Here is a 22,424-nt window from a genome sequence, read left to right as displayed (position 1 = left end):
TTCTCCAGGCTAAACAACCACAGCTGTGATTTCCCACATCACAGTCCTTCCCATCACCACATCTGGCTAAAACATACCTTTGATCTCAGCAACCTTTTGCATGCCCTCCCTTCAAATAATGAGCCAGTAGCTCTATTTCTACCTTGTAGCTTTTTTCCACTGTAGCATATTCCCTCTGGGCAATGAACTGTATGGGGCATGCAAATACTGACCAGAGCTTGGACTTTGAGGAACATTAGTTTGGGAGCATTTTTTTTCTAGTTTCTCTGCAGGTGCCTGGGGATGCACCTGAAGAGAGAAGTCAACTGTTGAAATGTTATTGCAAATTAATTAATAAGGTTGGAGTAATTCATTCCAAGGCACATTTCCAGCATTTTATTACTGGGCTGTATATTAAGGACTTTAGAGCTTTTGGTGGAGGAACACCAACAATAAAAGCAACCTAGGTCAAGCTTATAGCCAATGAGATCACTGCATGACTGCCATTTGGGAAGGTCTTTGAAATCATAGAATCATAGAGTGGTTTAGGTTGGAAGGGACCTCAAAGATCATCCAATTCCAACACCCCACCATAGGCAGGTTCACCTCCCCCTAGAAATGGGAGGATTTGGTTGGGATTTTCTGCTGTTGGGGCAAAGGGAGTAACCTGCTCTGTTATTTGCAGGACACAGGGTGCTGGGTTTCATTGGTGAGCTCATGTCTGTGCAAACTAGCCCAGCTGTCTCTACAGCTCCACATCCATAAATGTTTTCAGGGAGCTCATATTAACTTGATCTGGGAGGAATCCTGCAGAGTTGTGGCTGTAATGCCAGACTAGTTGTAGGCCTCTCCTCAGTATCACAATTTGAGTATCTTCTTGGCATGTCCTTTCCAGCTTGTGTTTGCTGCTGTGTTTACAGCAGAGTAACTTTAATGAGTGCAAGAGTAGTTACATCTAATTAATCCACAAGGCTGCTGGGCTGGTACCAGTCATTGCTGAGGGTGGTGTAAGCTACAAATGGAACAACCTCCAGGAATTGCAACCCATTTTTGCTGCATGCATCCTTGTTCAGAAGTGATTATGGATCAGGCCATGCACAGTTGCCCTTTACAACAGCCATTATGCTTTCAAAGTGGCATTTTGCTCATTTGTTTGTGGCAGAGGGAACCACCCTCATAGCCAAGTGTTGAAATCAGGCTTGATCCAGAGTTAAAGGGAGCTTTGTGGCCTCACAGAATCACAGACATATCCAGCTTGGAAAAGACCCTCAGGATCACCAAGTCCAAACTTCAACTCTACAAGATTCACCTTAAGCCATAGCCCTAAGCACCACATCCAAATGACTCTTAAACATATCCAGGGTGGGTGACTCAATCACCTGCCTGGGGAGCTCATTCCAGTCCCTGACTACTTTCTCTGTGAAAAACCTTCTCCTAATGTCCAATCTAAACCCCCCGAGTCTCAGCTTGAGGCCATTCCCCTTTGTTCTGTCTCCATTTACCTGTGAGAAGAGCCCAGCAGCAGCCTCTCCACAATGTCCCTTCAGGTAGCTGTAGACAGCAATGAGGTCTCCCTTCAGCCTCCTCTTCCTCAAACTAACCATCCCAGCTCCCTCAGTTGCTCCTCATAAGATTTATTATCTAGGCCCTTCCCCAGCTTTGTTGCCCTCCTCTGGACCCACTCCAGCACCTCCACATCTCTCCTGTATTGCAGTGCTCACCATTGGGTTCACTGCATCTTTACCCCTGAGGATAAATACCAGACTTGAATCCCTGTGTTGTGAGTTCTGTAGGTTGTCCTCAAAACCACATCCTGACTACAGCTCTGTCAGCAGCTTTTTCAGAGGAGAATTGGTGCTACAAGACTCACTGCTAAGCAGATTGAAGCATTTTCCTACTATGGTTCTTTTCCTTTGCAAAGGCAGCGGAGAGGGAGTTGCTCTGACTCAGATGTGACTCGGTGATGCAGAAGCATGCTCTTGGAACCTTGCTGGGGCACCTCGCTGTGCTTCTGGAAGGTAACACTGTACCACCAGCCTGGGGTCAGAAGCCTTTCCCAGTTCATCCAGTTGCAAATGAGCTCCTGCTCACTCAGGCTGTTTTAAAGGTAACTGGAGTAGAAGTTACTCCAGTGCTCCCTTCTGTGCTCTCAGCAAGAGAAAAGAGCATGCCACAACCATGCTGCTCCCAAGGCTTGGACAGGCAGTTGACCTTTTGCTGCAGATGTATGAAGTTCTTTAGGAAGCAGCTATAAGGATTCAATACACACTCCCTATAGGTAATTAAGCAGTAATACCAACGCAGCCCTGGAGCACTTGCCAAGCTGTCATGTAGTCATTGGGCCTGTGGAAGAGGAACTGAGAATAAACTGAGGCAAGTAGGGGAAAATGCAGACAAATGAAGATACCAGCTTTTAGCACTGGCACTACCAAGACTGGTAACAACCTCCACTGTCTGTAGCTCTCAGCTTTCATCAAATTCCTTTTGGACTCATTGTAGAGCTGTGGTGCTGGGAAAAAAAAAAAGTAGGCTTAGCAAAACTAAAGAGCAGTGATTAAAGCCACAAGAAAAATTCTTTGGTTGTTTTGCTCTCAATTAGGAATTGCCTTATTGCCATCTTGATGGAAAAGCCAGATGTGATAAAATGATTTAATCTGGAATCAGCAGTGACAAAGAATTAACAAGCTGTATAGAAAAGATTGTTTGGTTGAATTGGGTGGAGGGTTTCTTATAACCCCAGAGGCTGGGGTGAGATTTTGGATGCTTTCTTCCAAATGAACATTTTTTTCCCCCTATAGTGTAAGGGAAGGAATTAAAATGACCAGATCTTGAACTAAACATACAGTTCTTGAATGAATGCTTCTGATTGCTTTGCTGCTTTGAGGGCAGTAGGCATAGACACTACTGTCCACTGCACTGAATGACAAATTCAACTAACATTTGCCCTCCTTTTTCAACATCCACTCACCCAAATTGTAAACTTGTCTTTTGAACCACGAGGCAGATGTACTGAGAAGTTTTCCTTGTGTTTGCTTTTACTTCAAAGTACATCCCAGGCAAAAAGGACAGCATTTATGTAAAGTGTATAGGCTTTGAGTCCTGGCTGAAATGTGTGTTCAGATTGTGTTACCTTAATCCTGTTTAAGGAAAAAGAGGAATCATCCACCATCAGATTAATATTGATTAAATGTCACAAGGATTATGAAAGAAACATACTGTACACTTACCAAACACTGAAATCAGGTTTAAAAGTGTGGCAGATTTATATTCTGTTTTCTAAGTGTCTTCCCCAGCCTTCACAAGCTGATCTGCTCAAAGCTCACAGAATATTCTGCTTGATAAATTTCCATTGTGTATTGCTACTTCAGGTGCTTCTCTGAATTGCTTTGCAACTTGGCACAGGAATGCCAAGAAATTCAGTTATGACATTGATGCTTTTGAGCTGCAGAAAAAAGCATTGAAGGACCCCAAAACTAGTCATAGAATCACAGAATCAACCAGGTTGGAAGAGACCTCCAAGATTATCCAGTCCAACCTAGCACCCAGCCCTAGACAATCAACCAGACCATGGCACTAAGTGCCTCAGCCAGGCTTTGCTTGAACACCTCCAGGGATGGTGACTCCACCACCTCCCTGGGCAGCCCATTCCAATGCCAATCACTCTCTCTGCCAACAACTTCCTCCTAACATCCAATCTATACCTTGCCCAGCACAACTTGAGACTGTGTCCCCTTGTTCTGTCTCTGGTTGCCTGGCAGAAGAGACCAACCCCACCTGGCTACAGCCTCCCTTCAGGTAGTTGTAGACAGCAATGAGCTCTGCCCTGAGCCTCCTCTGCTGCAGGCTGCACACCCCCAGCTCCCTCAGCCTCTCCTCACAGGGCTGTGCTCCAGGCCCCTCACCAGCTTCGTTGCCCTTCTCTGGACACCTCTCAGCATCTCAACATCTCTCTTGAATTGAGGAGCCCAGAACTGGACACAGCACTCAAGCTATGGCCTGAGCAGTGCTGAGTACAGGGGCAGAATAACCTCCCTTGTCCTGCTGGCCACACTGCTCCTGATCCAGGCCAGGATGCCACTGGCTCTTCTTGGCCACCTGTGCACACTGCTGGCTCACGTTCAGCTACTGTCTACCCGTAGCTCCAGGTCTCTTTCTTTCTGGCTGCTCTCAGCCACTCTGTCCCCAGCCTGTAGCACTGCTTGGGGTTGTTGTGGCCAAAGTGTAGAACCCTGCACTTGGCCTTCTTAAATCTCATCCCGTTGGCCTCTGCCCACCCGTTCAGCCTGTCAAGGCTCCTCTGCAGGGCCCTCCTACTCTCCAACAGATCCACACCTGTTCCTAACTTGGTGTCTTTTGCAAACTTACTGATGCTGGACTCAATCCCCCTGTCCAGATCATCAGTGACAATATTGAACGGGATTGGGCCCAGCACTGATCCCTGGGGGACACCACTAGTGACAGCTGCCAACTGGATGTGGCACCATTCACCACCACTCTCTGAGCCTGGCTCTCCATCCAATTTTTGAGCCATTTTAGAGTGAATCTGTCCAAGTCAGGAGCTTCCAGCTGTGCCAGGAGCTTGTTGTGGCTGACAGTGTCAAAGGCTTTGCTGCAGTCCAGGGAGACTAGTCAGGAAGGGAACGTCTAGAGGTCAGCTTAAGTTGTCATAACCTTTACTTGTGTGACTTTGGTTAGTTTGGGTACAACTGTTCTTCTCAGTTACTCCCTTTACATTTCTCATGCATTCAGCCACTGCAGCTAGGCTGTGGAAGATCAACATGTGCCTGCAGACACAAGCACCACTAATGACTACATGCTTAGCTTAGAGCTTGCAGCTCATCTTACTGTCTGCAAGTTTTCTGCCTTAAAACTGAGCTCCATTCATTTCTTAGGACTATGAGTCAGAGAACTGCTTCTACTCCACCCAGCAGAGCTGGCAGTGCCGGAGTCACAAGGAGTTCTTGTCTGACCACAGCCCAGTGCCTAGGAATTGCCTCACTTCCCATGTGCCTACATCTAAAAGAATCTCAATAAGTGATATTGCATTTTAATTATGAAGACCTTTGTTGATGCTGCACATGATTTCATTACAGAGATTGCCCATCCCCAGCACTTTGACAATGGAGATGGACAGACAGACAAACCTTTGCAGTGAACTATTTTTATAGTATCATAGAAAGAAAGGTGAATGAAGCTTTATGGCTTTTGTTCAGTGCACTGGCTTAACTGAGCCAGGCTATTATTGTTGGGCCTTGAAGTGGAGCTCCTATTGATTTCAGATTTGATGGGATTCAAGGGGAGAAACACCACTTACTGTGTCCATCCATTTAAAACACAAATTAAGGGTAGATAAGGCTTTTAAAGCTAGGAATTAAAAGAAGCAGGCACAAATCATTTTTCCTTGTGTTGTATTTACTTTCTGGGCATCTGTTTGCATGACAGTTTTCTGAGACTGTCACAGATTACCCTGTTGAGACCAGCAGAGGAGAGAACCTCGTCAGATGGGTGCCTCCATGGACAAATTGCTGAACGTGTCCTGATCAATAATAGCAGTAATAGAGGTAGTTTATGAGCATCACCAGCATGCTATACCTCTAGAAAAAAAAGAATCACAGCAAATCCTTCTCCTGCCCTCATTTGGACAGAACTGCATTGAGGCAGGGCGCTAAATAGGAAAGTTCACTTAAGACAACTTCATTACCTAGTCCGTCACAGGGCTCTGAGATGCCAGTTTCATTACAAAGCAGGGATATGCACCACTAAATGTGTGCTGTGGCTCTCAGATTGTTGCTGAAAGGACACACAGAGAGGGAAAGCAATGTGTTGTCTGGAAAGAAAAGAAAAAGGGCAAGTGAGGAAGAGCTAGCCAGGTGCATCTGCACCTGAGCAGAAACCTGATTTCTCTCCTTCACATGCTGCTCACCCCCAAGTGCTGTTCAGCTGATTGCCACCTACCCTTGACAGCAGGAGCATCAATCATTAGTCTAAAAATACCTCTCCTCGCCTTGCGTTTCAGCGCTTCTCTCCCTTCCAGCTGATAGCAGTGGAAGCCTAGAGCGAGTATTGTGCAGAAGAATAGTGTCTTATCACTAGCTTGCCATGACAGCTGGAGCCTGTGTCTGGACAGAGGGAGCAAGGGGTGGCCCTTGCTTTTGCACCAGAGAAGGTACCAGGACAGTGTCAAGCAGCTCAGGTGCTTTTGCAGCACACAGAGAAAATGAGAGGCAGCTTGAAAGCTGAGCTGTTGCTGCCCACTTTCCACTGGTTGGATTTGTTTCTGGTTAAGAAGATAATTATTCCAGCTGAGATGTGTTTCCCTTCTTGGAGCATTTTTAAGTCCTCTTTTGCCTAGAGAGCTCCTGACACCCAGACAGTGTTGAACTCATACCAAGGCCTTTGGCTTGGTGGGCTGTTACTAATCATAGAATCATAGAATCAAGCGGGTTGGGAGAGACCTCCAAGATCATCCAGTCCAACCTAGCACCCAGCCCTAACCAATCAACTAGACCATGGCACTAAGTGCCTCATCCAGTCTTTTCTGGTCTTCTCTCACAAAGCTCATGAGATTGATCAACAAACTTCACATGTGGATGAAGAGGGCTGTGATGGTTTGGGAGTTACCCACCACACCCCTCCCCAATGAATTCACCCAGACTAGACTCATCTGGCTGGAAGTTTCTTCAAGAAAAGACTGGATGAGGCACTTAGTGCCATGGTCTAGTTGATTGGATAGGGCTGGGTGATAGGTTGGACTGGATGATCTTGGAGGTCTTCCAACCTGGTTGATTCTATGATTCTATGATTCTGTGATTCTCAAACATCTCCAGGGACAGGAGCCCATTCCAATGGCAAATCACTCTCTCTGTGAAGAAGTCTCCCAAGCTAAAGCTCCTATCTCAGAACATCTACCAATTAAGTTTTTCAGACAATGCAGCAGTTACAAGTTGCATCACCTCAGATATGGAGAGTGAAGATGTATGTAGGGGTCTTGGACATTTCCACACCTTATGCACTAGAAGGAAACAGAAAAAAACACCTGCTCATTGAGCAAATCTTTATGGTGATTCCAAACACTTCAGGTAGATCCTGTCATATGCTTTATAAGTTCCTGACTGATGGTGTGGAATTAAGTTATTGGGCAGAGAACCAGCTAATGGAAACACATTGATGAAATCATTTTTGAGGGGCATTAAATGGAACTTAAAATAAAGCTGAAATGGCTTTATGGATTTTTCAGTCAAACTGTTTATGAACGTTTATCGGTGGTAAATTACACAGTGTCAGAGGAGGGAGTCAGTAGGTATGGCTTTTAATAGAAGTGACTCTGATATAATACTGTGAGAAGGAATAATTTATTCCCTAGGGATGTACAGCATAGTATGCTTAAATACAAATTATATGATTGTTTTCTCCTAACATTCTTTGGCTGTTGGCAGGTAAGTTACCTGCAGCAGCAGCAGAGAGTCTCCTATGATGAAAAAAAAACCCCAACCTCAAAAAACTATTTTCAGTAGTTTGGAATGAAATAGGAGTTTTGTGATATGGATTTTTCATGGTAGGTAGCAGGTATTTTAATAACAGATCACTCAGGAAGCTGAAGCTGTGTCATATAATAATAAAATCAATTTACATTCACTTTATACTCAGTAAAGGGAGAGGAGGGGTGTGTAGATTTGGTTGAGAATGAAGATTATAGCAGCTAATTCTTGAACTGCTGGAGCTGTGCATTACCATTCACCAAACTCCAATTATTCTTCAGGTAGTGGAAAGTTAAAATAAGACCAGAAGAGTGCAGGACTAAAAGATCCTTTCTGGTCCTGCAAATCTTGTCCCCTGGTTTTTAGGCGCCATATCTTACAGTCATGCATTTATTAGATCTAACTGAAAAGCTGCTCCCATTTTAGCTCCTTTTTTTGGCTAGAAAACACTTCCCAAAGATATTCAGGACTAGTTTATTGCCACTTGCTCTCATGCCAACAGTAGCATTATATTCAATATTATCCTATTCATATCCTTCCTTATCCATCATGCTGCTAAGCTGAAAAAGCCAAGTCCTTCTAGTCTTCTTTTGGGGGATAGGCTTTGTCTGTTCTTGCAGTCTTGACAGTATTTCTTTCCTGTGCACTTAGGGTGAGCTGGAAGCTATGTAGTAATTCAAGTATTCACTGATAATTGTTAAAATAATGTGATTGTTTCCCCCTTCCTGCTACACTTACATTTGCCTTTCAGTTTAATGTCTTATTTGCCTTCTCTGTGCTGCTGCCGTGAATCATGAGTAGCACTTAGCCTTTATCTAGGAACATTCCCATCCTGGAAGCATCCAACACGGAGAAGAAATCTTTGCTACTTTCTAAACACATGGCTTTGGACTTCAGATTTCTACATTTCACTCTCTCTCTCTTCTTCCACCTCCTGGGGTCAAACATTTGTTTAGCCATGACATCACAGTTCTCTGCAGAGCCAGAGTAGCCCAGTTTGCTGTCAACAGCACATTTCCCTAAAACTTTCTCTTTCTTTTCTGGCCAAAGCCTTTAGTAAAACCACCAAATGAGGTCACTTTCTCCAGCCTAATGCCTTCACTTACCATCTAGCACTGATGCTATCACAGGCTGATTAGGAACTGCCATATTGTCCAAGTGCCACACTTCAACACAAGTGTCCACTGTAGTTGAATCTGTCCAAGGCAGTTGTTTCCACCAAAAGGCACTGCAGAAGCTGCTGATCCTCCAGGCAGAGATTGAAATTCTTCAGTGTAGGAGAGAGAGTGGACACATTTGGACTGGATGATCTTGGAGGTCTCTTGCAACCTGGTTGATTCCATGATCTATGGTTCTATGATTCATTTGAGGTCCATAAAATTTCCAGTGGCATGAAAAGAAGAGGATGGTTATTTACTGTTTTTCACAGTCCAAGGCAGAACAAGCGTCCAGTGAAATCATCAGACAGCAGATGAAACCAAAGGAAGGACTTGTCCAGAGGATTTAATTAATCTGTGAGGCCCCTGCTACAGAAATGGAGACACTTAAAATGATAATGAGGTGAGGTGAAGAAAGCTTATCAGTGTCTTTCCAGCGGCTGGGTGATGGCCAGCTCAAGGAGTCCCTCAGCTGCTGACAGCCAAGTCAAGGGATGCCTCAGTCCTGGTCCCTCAGCATCCCCTTGTGGCTGATGTCCTATTCAGTGACAGAGACAGGTGGCCCTTGGGGATTTCTTCTGCTCTCAAAACAGAATAATAAGGAATGATATTGTCAAGGCAAGAAACCTTATCAAGACAGATAGTGTTCACCTCTAATTCGTATTACAAGAGAGAAACTGAAGGATTTAGAGATCTCATTGCTGTTCCCAGTGGATAAAACATTCTTCCATGGATCTGGGAATGAAGAAAACAGGAATAAAGGATTTAAGAACTGTGTGTAGGGAAAGGAAAAGAGATGTAGGAAGGAATAGCAGCCATCTTCATTTTCAGCCTTCCTGAAATGACTGCAATGAAGTCTTCACTGGCTTTGTTTCCAAAGTTATTTCATTCATTCCAATTAAATCAGAAAAGCCTGGAAAACCCCAAGTCATTAGAAACACACTAAAGTCTCTCTGTATTCTGCAGGCAATTCTGGTGATGTGCAGACCATTATTTGGGGCTTTGCATAACCGAAGTAGCAGACCTAAAGGGTGTAAAAATGAATCAGAATTGCCAACGTAAAGTCACCATTTACATAATACAGGTGGAAAAGGTACAAGAATATCTACGTGCACCTCTCCATCTGCATTTCTTCATCTTCCTCCCTTCACCAAAACCTTGCTTTATTATGCAGATATCTGCCAACTGCATCTTTGTCTAAGTTTTGTTGCAAAGCAAATAGCCAAGGCAATTGTGTGGATAAGGAGAGACTTAAATCATTTGGAAACTGTTGAGGGAAGACAGATCTGATAATAATAACCTTCATGGCTGGCAAGGTACAGCTGCTTTTGACAACTGGTAATGGTGAAGGCTTATAGTAAAGTTAAGAGCTAAATATCTGTATTGTGCCATAGGATCAATTTCAATTCCCAAGTATAAAGCTTCAAACTTTAGACTACTTTTTATGGGCTTTGAGATTACTTTGTTTTTCTCTAAGTTAAAAAGGAGTTAGGGTTGGGGTTTTTTGTAAGTGTTAGAGTGTTTCTTTTCACTTTGATTTTTTTTCTTTAGCATAGTTTGCAGATGACACCAAGCTGGGTGCAGATGTGACTGAGTTGGAGGGCAGAAGGGCTCTGCAGCGGGACCTTGACCGCCTGGACAGATGGGCAGAGTCCAAGGGGATGGCATTCAATAGCTCCAAGTGCAGGGTGCTGCACTTTGGCCACAACAACCCCATGCAGAGATACAGGCTGGGGTCGGAGTGGCTGAGAGCAGCCAAACAGAGAGGGATCTGGGGGTGCTGATTGATACCCGCCTGAACATGAGCCAGCAGTGTGCCCAGGTGGCCAAGAGGGCCAATGGCATCCTGGCCTGCATCAGGAATGGTGTGGTCAGCAGGAGCAGGGAGGTCATTCTGCCCCTGTACTCTGCACTGGTTAGACCACACCTTGAGTCCTGTGTTCAGTTCTGGGCCCCCCAGTTTAGGAAGGACATTGAGATGCTTGAGCGTGTCCAGAGAAGGGCGACGAGGCTGGGGAGAGGCCTTGAGCACAGCCCTACAAGGAGAGGCTGAGGGAGCTGGGATTGGTTAGCCTGGAGAAGAGGAGGCTCAGGGGTGACCTTATTGCTGTCTACAACTACCTGATTGGGCAGTTGTGGCCAGGAGGAGGTTGCTCTCTTCTCTCAGGTGGCCAACACCAGAACGAGAGGACACAGCCTCAGGCTGTGCCAGGGGAAATTTAGGCTGGAGGTGAGGAGAAAGTTCTTCACTGAGAGAGTCATTGGACACTGGAATGGGCTGCCCGGGGAGGTGGTGGAGTCGCCGTCCCTGGAGCTGTTCAAGGCAGGATTGGACGTGGCACTTGGTGCCATGGTCTGGCCTTGAGCTCTGTGGTAAAGGGTTGGACTTGATGATCTGTGAGGTCTCTTCCAACCCTGATGATACTGTGATACTGTGATACTGTGATCGTGGGACAGCTTGGAGAAACTAAGCTAATAATCACAGGACAGAGTCATAGAATCAGTGAGGGTTGGAAGGGACCACAAGGATCATCTAGTTCCAACCCCCCTGCCATGGGCAGGGACATTTCACACTAGATCAGGCTTTCTGGAGCCTCATCCAGCCTGGCCTTAAACACCTCCAGGGATGGGGCTTTCTGGGCACCATGAATCACAGATGTAATAATGAAGCAAAGGAAGTGCAGCCTCATTCAAAGCACAGGTGTTTCTCACTTACAGCAGAGGTTGCAAAAGGATGTTGTATTAACTTGTTTTGCATCTTCTCAGAGCATTTTTTCTTCTGTAGCAGCGACTTCCAGCCTATGTATAGGTAACAATTACAATAGCATGTGTTAAGGGAGATCTAAAACAGTACCTAGAAAAGGTCTCATCAGGATCTGTGGTTTGCACCAACAGCTTCATCAAAGAAATTAGGGAAATTAAAAGATGCCACTGGTGCCATTTGTGTGCTGACACTGAACCTGCTGTGGTGACTGCAGATAATAAATGGCTAACTGTTCACAGCGTGTCTGAAGGCAGGACCACAGGCTTAGATTTAAGAATACAGGTCATACTTGCTCATTGGGTAGGCAGCTATATATTAGAGAAAAGTGAACATTAATTTCCAGTGCACTGCTGTGTGTGAGGCAGTTAGTGCCATTCTGAGCTGCGCTTAGTGTCAATGGGAGGGAGGAGATGACGTTCTCTGGCAGGGAGCGGCAGCGGCAGCTGCTGTGTCCCGAGAGAGCACTTCAAAAGTAGAATGGGTTCAGAAAAGAGCAATGACAAGTCCAGAAAGTCAGCTTCACGGTGAGTGATTGAATGACTCAGAAAGCTGTGAGTTTTCAGAGACTCAGAGAAGGTTGGAATGCTTGGGTCACCATCAGTAACTATCTCCACAAGGCAGAGAGTCTGCTCGTGCAGACCCGATGGTGAGGACATGAGAAGGCTTAGTGGCTGAAAGCTGAAATTAGGCCAATTAAGGTGACATTTTAAAGTAAAATTAGTGGAAAGGCTTACCAGAGGATGGCATGGGCTGCCTTTCATCAGAACAATGATACAGGGAGAGCATTTCTTTCCAGAGAGACACAGCACGGCTTGGGCACAATATGTGGACCTGATGCAGGGATGGCTGGGTGAAATGGCCCAACCTGGGCTTTGCAGGTGGTTATAGAAGAGGATTGCAGTGGTCTGAAACTAAGAAAGCTGTTTACATTACCTAGGACATTACAGCTTGTGATCTAAAACCACTCAGCAAATAGGGAAATGAGCAGAATGACTTCTCTGTTACACATCAAAGCAGCGCTCAGGCTAGGACTAGGGCTTGTTCTGTGTTTCATCAGGTGAACAGCTCTCTCCCTTTCCCCAGGCAGGAGACAGCCTGACTGGAGAGACATTTGCAGTAACTGAGCAAAAATCTGGTTTTGTCTTTAGAGTATCTCTCAGAACACAGCAAAAGACATGAAAACCCACTCAGGTTTGTTAATGGGTGATGTAGCTGGATTAGATGCCTGGTTACCACCAACCTATCTTTTACAAGCTCCCAGCATCAGCTGAGGCAGCAAACACTTCCCAGATTTGGGATGCAAGCAGCTGCTCATACATCCAGAAGTGCAGTTTGCAGGCTAGTCCTAGTTGTAATCAAGGCAACCAATTTCAGACAATCAAGGTCTGTCTTTTCCCAGGGACAGAAGGGATGTGTGCAAGAGAGAAATGGGGTCAGGCAATGGGTTAAATTGCACCTAGGTTTGATTTGATCACTCCCCTGATAACAGCTTATGATGTTTACAATTTGTCTTCTGTTTTGTTTTGTGATTTCAGGAGCAGAAGGCACAGTGTTCCCTAAATCTATAGAAACTCCCAATGTCAGGGCAGACCCCTTCAAGGAACTAAGGTAAACTTTGGAATATGGTTTCATGGTAACTCAGTGGCACCTTGTTGGAGTTGTGCATACTGCTGGGCATCATTTCTGCTTTCACATAAGAGCTTGGGGATTCGCTTTGAAAGGCATCACTAGGAGGATGCCTTGGAAGAGAAGGGACTTGTTGTGTTTGCATGTAATATGGCCAAGGTAAAGGCAATCATGGGTTGTAAGAGCATCATTTCTCCTCTGTCACATGCTCTGCATACCCTTGGCTCAGCATTCAAAAAAGAAAATAGGGAAAGCTTATCCTGGTTGAGCAGAGAGGTACTGAAGTCTGTGCTGAGCCACAGGCAGTAGCAGCAGGCAAAAGGATAACACTCTCCAGCATTATTTGTCTTGCAGAAATGCAAACCCTTCGTGACCTGCGCAGGGTCTGGCATGCACATAACTGCTCACAGTCACAGAGATACCTCTTGCTGACAGCATTGTGTCAGGAGGGAATAAACAGCACAACTCCTTGGAACCAGCTCTGCCCTCAAGCTAATGCTAAGCATTATTTATTTAAAAAACAAACCCCCCAAACCAAACCCAGTGTGGCACTGCAGGGTAGTTTGGATGACTGGTCTCTGCAAACAGACTAATCATATGGCCTCATAAATTATTGACTGAATCTCTTGGTGTCTTATGACCAAGAGAGGTTTGCCATCAATGCTCTAATTGCCCTTCCTTAGAAAAAGAGAGAGAGAAGGTGAAAAAAAGTCTCCAGAAGGACATCTTGTCCTTAGGTCTTGGGCTGAAAATTCTTCTTTCCTGGAAGCTGCTAGGGATGAAGCAATCTGCAGACAGCTGAAGTTGTGCACCAGCACTGCAGATTTACTGCAGATGCACCGAGCTGGGAGAGCACCTCTCATTAACTCTCTCTGCTCTGATGCTAAGGACAGTTATGGCCCAGATAGATCACCGTGGAAGATGAAAAATATCCTGGCTGCCTCCTCTATCTCTATCTTTCAGTTTCTCTCTGAACACACTCTAATTGTTCCCATTTTGCACTCTGGGGATCGTATGTCAGACAGCAAGTGCAGTGGTGGTGTGATTCATTTCGATATGGAAGTTTGTTCTCTTTTCTCCATGCAGTGACTTTAACCCTGCCTTTTAGTTTTCCCAATTTTAGTACACTTCTTTTAGAAAAAAGAAGGGGGAAAACATGGTCTTTGCTCAGCTTCAAGTGCAGCTGACAGGGCCTGCTGTGGTGGCAGAAGCCCCAGAAGGGCAGGGAACAAGGACTCTCTGTTTCATCTGGACAGAGCCAACAAACAGAGTGGTCAGCTGGTAGGTGAGTTTGTAGGTGAGGTTCAGGTGACAAAGGCTTTCTGGCACAAGCCATACTTACTGATATTTTAGGAAACAAGCAAACAAACAAAAAAAACATGGCAAGGTCATGGTTAAAACATCCACTGGCATCTAACTTAGAAAACCAGATCCCATTTTTAACAGTGCAAAAGAGATGCAAGGTTTAGGTCTGAGTTTTGTGATTCCTTAGGACATTTCTAAACATGGGAGGGCAATTTACTCCATGTAATTGTAGGGTGTCATATTAGAGGGGACAAATGTGAATTAAAATGGCATTAATCTGATTGAGTATGCTTCTGTTCTGAAGAAAATTAAGCTAAGTGAAACTGAAAACAATTAATGGCAATGTCCATGTGAGGACTTGATGCAGTATATTTGATCTGCTTTAAATTCATGTTGTTATTCCACTTGTTTTATGGAGAGAGGTGTTAAATAACTGACTCTGAAATTAGTGGACTGAGTGACAAATACCATGTAAAAATCTGGTGGGTTTTTTCCTTCCCTCCTCCCTTTTTCTTCCTCTCCTCTCCTCTCCTCTCCTCTCCTCTCCTCTCCTCTCCTCTCCTCTCCTCTCCTCTCCTCTCCTCTCCTCTCCTCTCCTCTCCTCTCCTCTCCTCTCCTCTCCTCTCCTCTCCTCTCCTCTCCTCTCCTCTCCTCTCCTCTCCTCTCCTCTCCTCTCCTCTCCTTTCCTCTACTCTCCTCTCTTCTCCTCTCCTCTCCTCTCCTCTCCTCTCCTCTCCTCTCCTCTCCTCTCCCCTTCCCCCCCTTCTTCCTTCCCTTTCCTTTTCTTTCCTCTAACCCTTTCTTCCTTCCTCCCTCCCTCTTCTTCCTTCCTCTTTCACCTTCTCTCTTCCCTTTTTCCTCCTCCCCCTTCTTCCTTCCTCCTTCCCCCTTCTTCTTTCCCCTTTCCCCTTTTCCCCTTCTTCCCTCCCCTCTCCCCCTTCCCCCTTCCTTTTTCTTTCCTTTCTTTTCTTTAAAACCATTCAATAACGTTTCCCTTGTAAAACACAGTCCCACAGACCCTAAAACGTGTTGTGTGTTTCTGAAAATGTCACCTTGGCAAAACTAAGTGGTTTTCTCCACCATGCTGAGAAGAAAAGAGCCAGTGGAAGCACTGTGTAGAGAAAGCAAGGTTTTCCAAGAGCAATTCCTCCTCACACCAAGAGCCATCCATTTCTCTCTCTACATACTGGAGCACAGGCTGCTTCTTAGGTAAAATGGTGTCTTTTGGGTGCAGTCCAGAGTTAACAGGGAAAGTAATCTTACTCTGAGGGACATTTTTTGCTGCCTTCCTGTTTTGATAGCAGACTCTGTGCATAAGGTGTCCTTTTGGCCTATTTAAAAAGATGCTGCAGTAAAATGGGGCTGAATGAGATGGCAGCCAATGGGTCCCAAGCTGTCATACATTGCTGGGAAAGCAGCATTGTAAACAGGCACTCAGTAGCTGGCTTGACTCTGAAAGACCTTTCTCTGTAATAAATAGTGCAAACTTTCTTTCCTCCTAAGGATGAAGTTCTCAGGGGGGGAAAGTGCACATTCAGCTCTTGCAGGCTGTCGCCAGGCGCCAACCTCCATCACTCTTCTTAGACCAAATGGTTACAATTAGTTGGTGATTTATCCATTTGCTCTTTTCAGTACCATACTGACTCCCACTTTTTCTTTAGGAGACTTCAAAATAAGGTGACAGCGACTGTCGCTGTTGGAAGGAGAGGAGACCAACTGCTCCTGTCACCACTGGGAGTCAGACCATCTGTATGGCTTCCTTTCCCTTCCTCTTCTCCTCAACAGACAGGCTGATTTCCCCTCAAGATAGGCAGTATGCTATCATGCCAGTCAGCTCTGTTCCTTTCCTTCTTTTTCTCCCATCTCCCAAAGGCCTCCAGTCATGCCCATGTGTCACTAAGACTGACATGCTCCAAGCAACAGCACACACATTCTTAGCAGACTTTCTGTCCCTATAGAGCTGATAAATAATCTTCAGTTCCTATAGCCTAATTCGTTTATTAGGAACTGCCTGCTCTAAAAGATGCTTACTGTCCTGGAGAACAGAGAAGATGTGGTCCTCTTTTGTGAGTGCCCTTCTCACAACACATTTGTCTGCAATGGTTTAGGTGGAGCAAATTCAGGTAGCAATATGTGCATAGCTTTTTCTTTACCTGCTAAACCCATCACAAGGTTTGGTATGGGGTACAGGTCTGGACTTTGCTGCTGGTTCTTCTTTAGAAGGTGCTTTCCTGTGCTGCAGGCAGACTCACATGTCTTAAAACAGTCCTATTCAGCACCAGTTGTTCTGGGAATGCCAGAGCACATAAATGTCTTCATTAGTGCAAGGTGTTATTTAGTCTAGGCTCAATGTGTCCTGTTTGGGATTCAGAATATTCATTAATAATCATCATCTAATAACTAGAGGTGATTGAAAAACTACTTTATATACTTTGTGAACATTTCCATGCTTTTGTTTATGTAAAGTAAAGTTTTGGTAACTGTTCCCTTCTTCTCACTTCTAAACTGGTCAAAAACAGTAAAAAGGAAATCAAACAAATCCAAATTATTTTCATATTCTTGGAATGTTTAACATTGCCTAAATGGTTTAGGGCAAGGGAGAGGCTTGGGAGATTTGTTTGGACATTGAACTATTTGTACTTATCTACACTGGCTATTTTTAATGCAGGTTGGTGTCTTTGACATATGGTAATGTGTTTGCCTATGTATAAAAGTTGAATTCAAAATGACCTTTTCTCAGTGGATTGTTTTAGTAGCATGCAAGTAACTTGTCAAGAGCCTGTCTTGAGAGCCTCTCCTTGACACTGGCAGCAATCACATGCCTTTCTCTGTTTATTTTCTTCAAAAAGGCAAATATATGCCAAAGAGGCTAACAGAAGTTGTCTGACAAACACAAGATCAGAGGCCTTCTGCAGTGAGGAATAAAGGCTAGACTGGCTGGTGAGTAGGGAAGAAGGCAAAGAGTTTGAGAGAAGGGGATTAAAAAGTGAGTGATCCAATAGAAGAAAAAATATCAGGATGCTGCTGCTAACTGCTAAGTGCTGGAAGCTGTGAGGTTGTGCACCAGGTGGGCACTGTTACAGCATCCATCCCATCCCTGGGCTAGGAGCTAGCGTAAGCACCTCCCCGGTGTCCACATCACGCTGGGCAGGAGCCCCCAGAGCATGGAAACTTGCTTTAAGGCATTTCTGTTCCCAGAGTTAAATAAAAAGAAATCAGACAGCATGAAATTCACACCATGAGGGGGGAGGAAGCACACACCTGGAGTTCCTCCACACTTATTGTAGCTTAAAAATGCAGTAAGCTGCTCAGCCAAGGCCAGGAAGCCAAGGGGTGGCTGTTTTCCCTTTAATGCACAAATATAGTTAAAGGAGAATTAATCCCTTGGGCTCAAAGAGGTAATTTTTTGACCAAAGTTAATTATGAAGCACTCAAAAGTACCAAATGGCAGATGAAATGTACTTGCAGCTTGATTTTATTAGCACAATTTTACCTTACCGTGTACGGCACTGAACTATCCAAATAGTCCAAGTGAGACCTATTGTAAGAAAAAGCAATTTAAATACAGTGCTGAGCTAATGTAACAATCCTCATTTTGCAAAACAATAATTCTTATCAAATTAAGGTTTCTCTCAGCCACATTTTTTTTTCCCACAAGGCAGCAGAGGCATTTTCATTAAGTATGAACACAAATAATGTTTCTGTCTAAACCCCATTACGTTAATAAAGATTAAGAGACCAGAAATTGGAGGAAAAACACACACACACACAAAAATGGTATGAAAAGGAAAGTAATTGGTGAGAAATGGAAGTCATTTATAATGACTGGTGTGTGATACTGAAACATTTTTCAGTTCACAGCAAACGCTTGGGGAATCCTGTGAGGTGTCAGCAAGGGAGAAGTGGCCAATGTAGCCTTGTGTCTGGCTGGTGTTATTTTCCAGCTGATTTACCAGAAAGGATAGAGTTGTTTGCTCTGTTATACCAGTCCAATCACAGTAATTTTGGTAGTCCCACCACTTTCACAGGAAACAGACTTGGGGTGAGCTTTACTTTCCATGTTGTAACAAATGCAGTTATTTTCACGTAGCACAGATGGGTGGCATTGATATGATTGTTGCCACAAACATCAACCTGCACACATCAGTATACAAGTAAAACTGGAGGACAGATTCCTAGTTACTAAACTTTGGGCTCATTCACTAATAAAGTGGACTTTGGTGAGTTTCTTTTGAATGCCAGAGGTCCTCTTCATTCTCTGTTTTCTAATCTAGGAAGCCACATCTGATCTGTCCCCTGACAGCTGAGTCTTTCTGAAATATTTGCTCTTGGAAGAAACTTTCTTGTTCAACATCTTTGTTGGTGACATGAATAGTGGCACTGAGTGTAGCCTCAGCAAGTTTGCTGATGACACCAAGCTGTGTGGTGCAGCAGACAGGCTGGAGGGCAGGGATGGCATCCAGAGGGACCTGGACAGGCTGGAGAGGTAGGCACAAGCCAACCACATGAGTTTCAACAAGACCAAGTGCAAGGCTCTACATCTGGGTTGAGGTAATCCTAAACACAAATCCAGGCTGGGCAGTGGCTGTCTGGAGAGCAGCCCTGAGGAGAGGGATCTGGGGGTGCTGGTGGACAAGAAGCTCACTATAATCTGTCAGTGTGCACTTGCAGCCCAGAAAACCAACCAGAGCCTGGGCTGCAGCAGGAGAAGTGTGGCCAGCAGGTAATTCTCCCCCTCTACTCCGCTCTGGTCAGACCCCACCTGGAGTACTGCATCCAGTTCTAGAGCCACTATTACAAGAGGGATGTGGAGATGCTGGAGCCTGTCCAGAGAAGGGCCAGGAGGATGCTCAGAGGGCTGGCACAGCTCTGCTATGAGGACAGACTGAAAGAGTTGGGGCTGTTCAGTCTGGAGAAGAGGAGGCTCCCAGGTGACCTTCTTGTGGCCTTCCAGTATCTGAAGAGGGCTACAAAAAGCTGGGGAGGGACTTTTTGGGCTTAGGGAGTGACAGGACTAGGGGGAATGGAGCAAAAGTGGAGGTGGGGAGGTTCAGGCTGGACGTGAGCATGAGAGTGGTGAGAGCCTGGACTGGGTTGCCCAGGGAGGTGGTTGAGGCCCCCTGGCTGGAGGTGTTTAAGGCCAGGCTGGATGAGGCTGTGGGTAGGGTGTCCCTGGGCATGGCAGGAGCGTTGGAACTAGATGCTCCTTGTGATGCCTTCCAAATTAAAGGCCTCGAGTTAAGGAGGCAGATGATTGCTGGGGCTTTCCACCTGTTAAAGTGTTTCTCTTGCAAAAAGAAAAGGAGAGGGGGTTGCTGTTCCCTTTCCTTACCCCAGCAAATCTTCTCTTAATGGCCTTCATTGTTTTCACACCTGGCACCAGAAAGGGAGGATTTAGCTCTTTGTGCCCTTCTCTCCCTTGTTTTTAACAGGCAAAGCCCAGATTTGGCTATGATACTCCGCAGGTACATGCCTGAGAAATGGCAAAGGCATTGACAGGGATTTGCTGAGTTATCCCGGCTGGATAAATCATGACCCTGCCCTGTTCACAGCACCGCTAATAGCATCTGTCCATAGACAGGCAGATCCTTTTCAGAGAGGGCTAATGGAGGGTGAAAGCAGGCTTGGCAGAAAGGGGAGCTTGGCAGGATGATGTTTTGAACACAGTATGTCACTGCAGTAAAAAATGAGGTAGACTGAAGCTAGGGAAGAGGGACAAAGCAGTCGGACTTGGTGGTTGAGCAGCCTGCAATAGGGTGAGTGGCTCTTCCCAGATGCACTCGCAGGCACATAAGGCTGAGAGCATGCATGTTGCTGAGAGCATGCATGTTCCACCAGAGCTACGGAGCCCCTCACCTGTAAACAGGAGTGGGAATAGGGAGGTGAAAGGTAAATTCCTAAAGGAAATTGCTGCCAAGCTGTTTTGCTTATGAGATAGCAGTGGGAGTATCTCTCTTGTTTGGTTGTTGGTAGAATACACAAGTGATTTTCCTTGTAGATTAAAACACCAACATTATTTTCTTGTAGATTAAAACACCAAAATTATTTTTCTTGTAGATTAAAACACCAAAATTTTTTTTCTTGTAGATTAAAACACCAAAATTATTTTTTTTCTTGTAGATTAAAACACCAAAATTATTTTTTTTCTTGTAGATTAAAACACCAAAATTATTTTTTTCTTGTAGATTAAAACACCAAAATTATTTTTCTTGTAGATTAAAACACCAAAATGATTTTTCTTGTAGATTAAAACACCAAAATTTTTTTTCTTGTAGATTAAAACACCAAAATGATTTTTCATGTAGATTAAAACACCAGAATGATTTTTCTTGTAGATTAAAACACCAGAATGATTTTTCTTGTAGACTGAAACACCAGAATGTTTTTTCTTGTAGATTAAAACACATATTAGCAGGGGAAGGAGTGTGTGTGGGACTTATTCTATTTCAAGATGCAGAAAACAATCACCCAAAAGGTAGAAGGGTTAGGTGATAGGTTGGACTTGATGATCCTGGAAGTCTTTTCCAACCTGGTAAATTCTGTGACTCTGTGACTCCTCCTTTGCGTATTCGCAGCTGGAGCAATGGCTCCAGACAGAGACAGTTTAACTTTTCCAGGGCCCTGAATACAATAATTCAACACCCTGGTTCATTATTCTCTCTCTACATTTATTCTGTAGGGGTTTCCTAATGCAAACAAAGCCTTTTTTTCTGGGAGATACTGATCATCAATCCTGACTGTTATCTCAGATTGAATATCTCTCTTGTACACAAGATCTGTATCCTGCCCAGGTGCGTCGCATCCAGGGTTGTCATTAGCTTTCAACAGCAGAGTTGTCTCTTACTCCGTAATCAGAGCCTTCATCTAACCTTCGAGTGCTTTCCACAGAGGTGCGTGAGCCAGAAGTCCTCTGGCACCCGAGAGAACCCCTATCTGTGTGACCAATCTGTACACTCAAACGTGCACATAAACCCATTTGGGTAACAAAAATGTGAGCTTTTTCTGCCTCTATTGGGTTTTTTTTTTAACTCTCTCTGCAGCACACCGTTAACCTTGAGTAGAAAATAGATGCTAATAAATGCAAGGTCTTCAATATGTGAATTATAGCCATTTCACACTCCATGGCAGACTCACACTGGTGAAATGGCTTAATACTTAATTACAATGCTTGTCCTTCTCTCAAGTGCAGATGACATTCCTCAGATAGATTTTGCAATGACATCTGTGGAAATAAGTTGCAAAACTAATTAGTTATTGGTAGAATGCAGACTATTGACTGTGCGCTGATTAAAAGGATGTGGTGAGACATCTAACGTTGATGTATCTCTCTGCTAGGTTAGTCTGCGCCCTGAGGTGGTGAGTTTTGGGAGGTCCTACAGAAAATGATGAAAGTGCCCTTTAACCTCTAGAATGCAGATGTTTGTAGAAGGTGTTGCCTTTCATTTACATGCTGCTAATGATTAAGGAGGGCTGCCATGTTCCACAGTGATGCCCCTTACTGCCGGTGCCCTGGGAGAGACACCTCTTCTGCAGGCTTTAAGGGTTGCTTTTTGAGGATTGTGGTGGTTTGGCTGTTACCCACCCCCCCACGCTTTAGAAGGTACCCCAGCTAACTCAGCCAGACTCTGGGAATATAAATGAAGCTATTTATTTACATCTAGCACAATATATAAGCAGATATTTACAGTATATACAGTTATATACAGAAATACACAAGTTTAAAGTAATACAGAAACACAACTCCCCTCCCAGAAACCTGAGTCTCCAGGAGGGGCTCTCAACCACCTCTGCACCTTCCCCCTGCCCCTCTCAACCTTACCCCAGTCCTAGGAAGAAAAGAGGTTCAGCCAAGAGGTTAAGAAGCAAGGTTAGTGGCAGTGAGGTTAGGGAGATGCAGCTCCATCCAAGCCCAGCCAGAAAGTGAAGTCATAAATGGCGAAAATGTTATCTAATGTTTACATTCTTCTTCAGCGAGACTGAGGGAAGGAGACATCACCAATGTTTTCCTTCCACAGCCAATTATCTACTTTTTCTTACCAAAACGTTCTAGCTTGCTTCAAACTAGCACAAGGGTGTCAGCTGTAACAGGATATGCAGGTCATTGACTAGTTGCAG

The 22,424-nt window shown here is 44.7% G+C and overlaps 1 protein-coding gene across 17 annotated transcripts in view; it reads left to right on the top strand.

The window, feature by feature from the left end:
- SGCD (sarcoglycan delta) overlaps nt 1–22,424 on the top strand; it is a 681,477-nt gene that overhangs the window by 592,141 nt on the left and 66,912 nt on the right. For 16 of the 17 annotated variants that reach the window (XM_064161998.1, XM_064161986.1, XM_064161983.1 and 13 more), the window contains one exon: nt 12,914–12,986. In XM_064161998.1, coding sequence (XP_064018068.1) covers nt 12,914–12,986 — 73 coding nt within the window. Of the gene's footprint in view, nt 1–12,913; nt 12,987–15,970; nt 17,039–22,424 lie in introns of those variants that run through there. The other variant, XM_064162000.1, reaches the window with a different exon arrangement.

Source organism: Pogoniulus pusillus, chromosome 22 (genome assembly GCF_015220805.1).
Source record: "Pogoniulus pusillus isolate bPogPus1 chromosome 22, bPogPus1.pri, whole genome shotgun sequence".
Lineage (NCBI taxonomy): Eukaryota > Metazoa > Chordata > Aves > Piciformes > Lybiidae > Pogoniulus > Pogoniulus pusillus.
The sequence above is the reverse complement of the archived record's forward strand: the minus strand, read 5'-3'. Positions and strand labels throughout refer to the sequence as shown.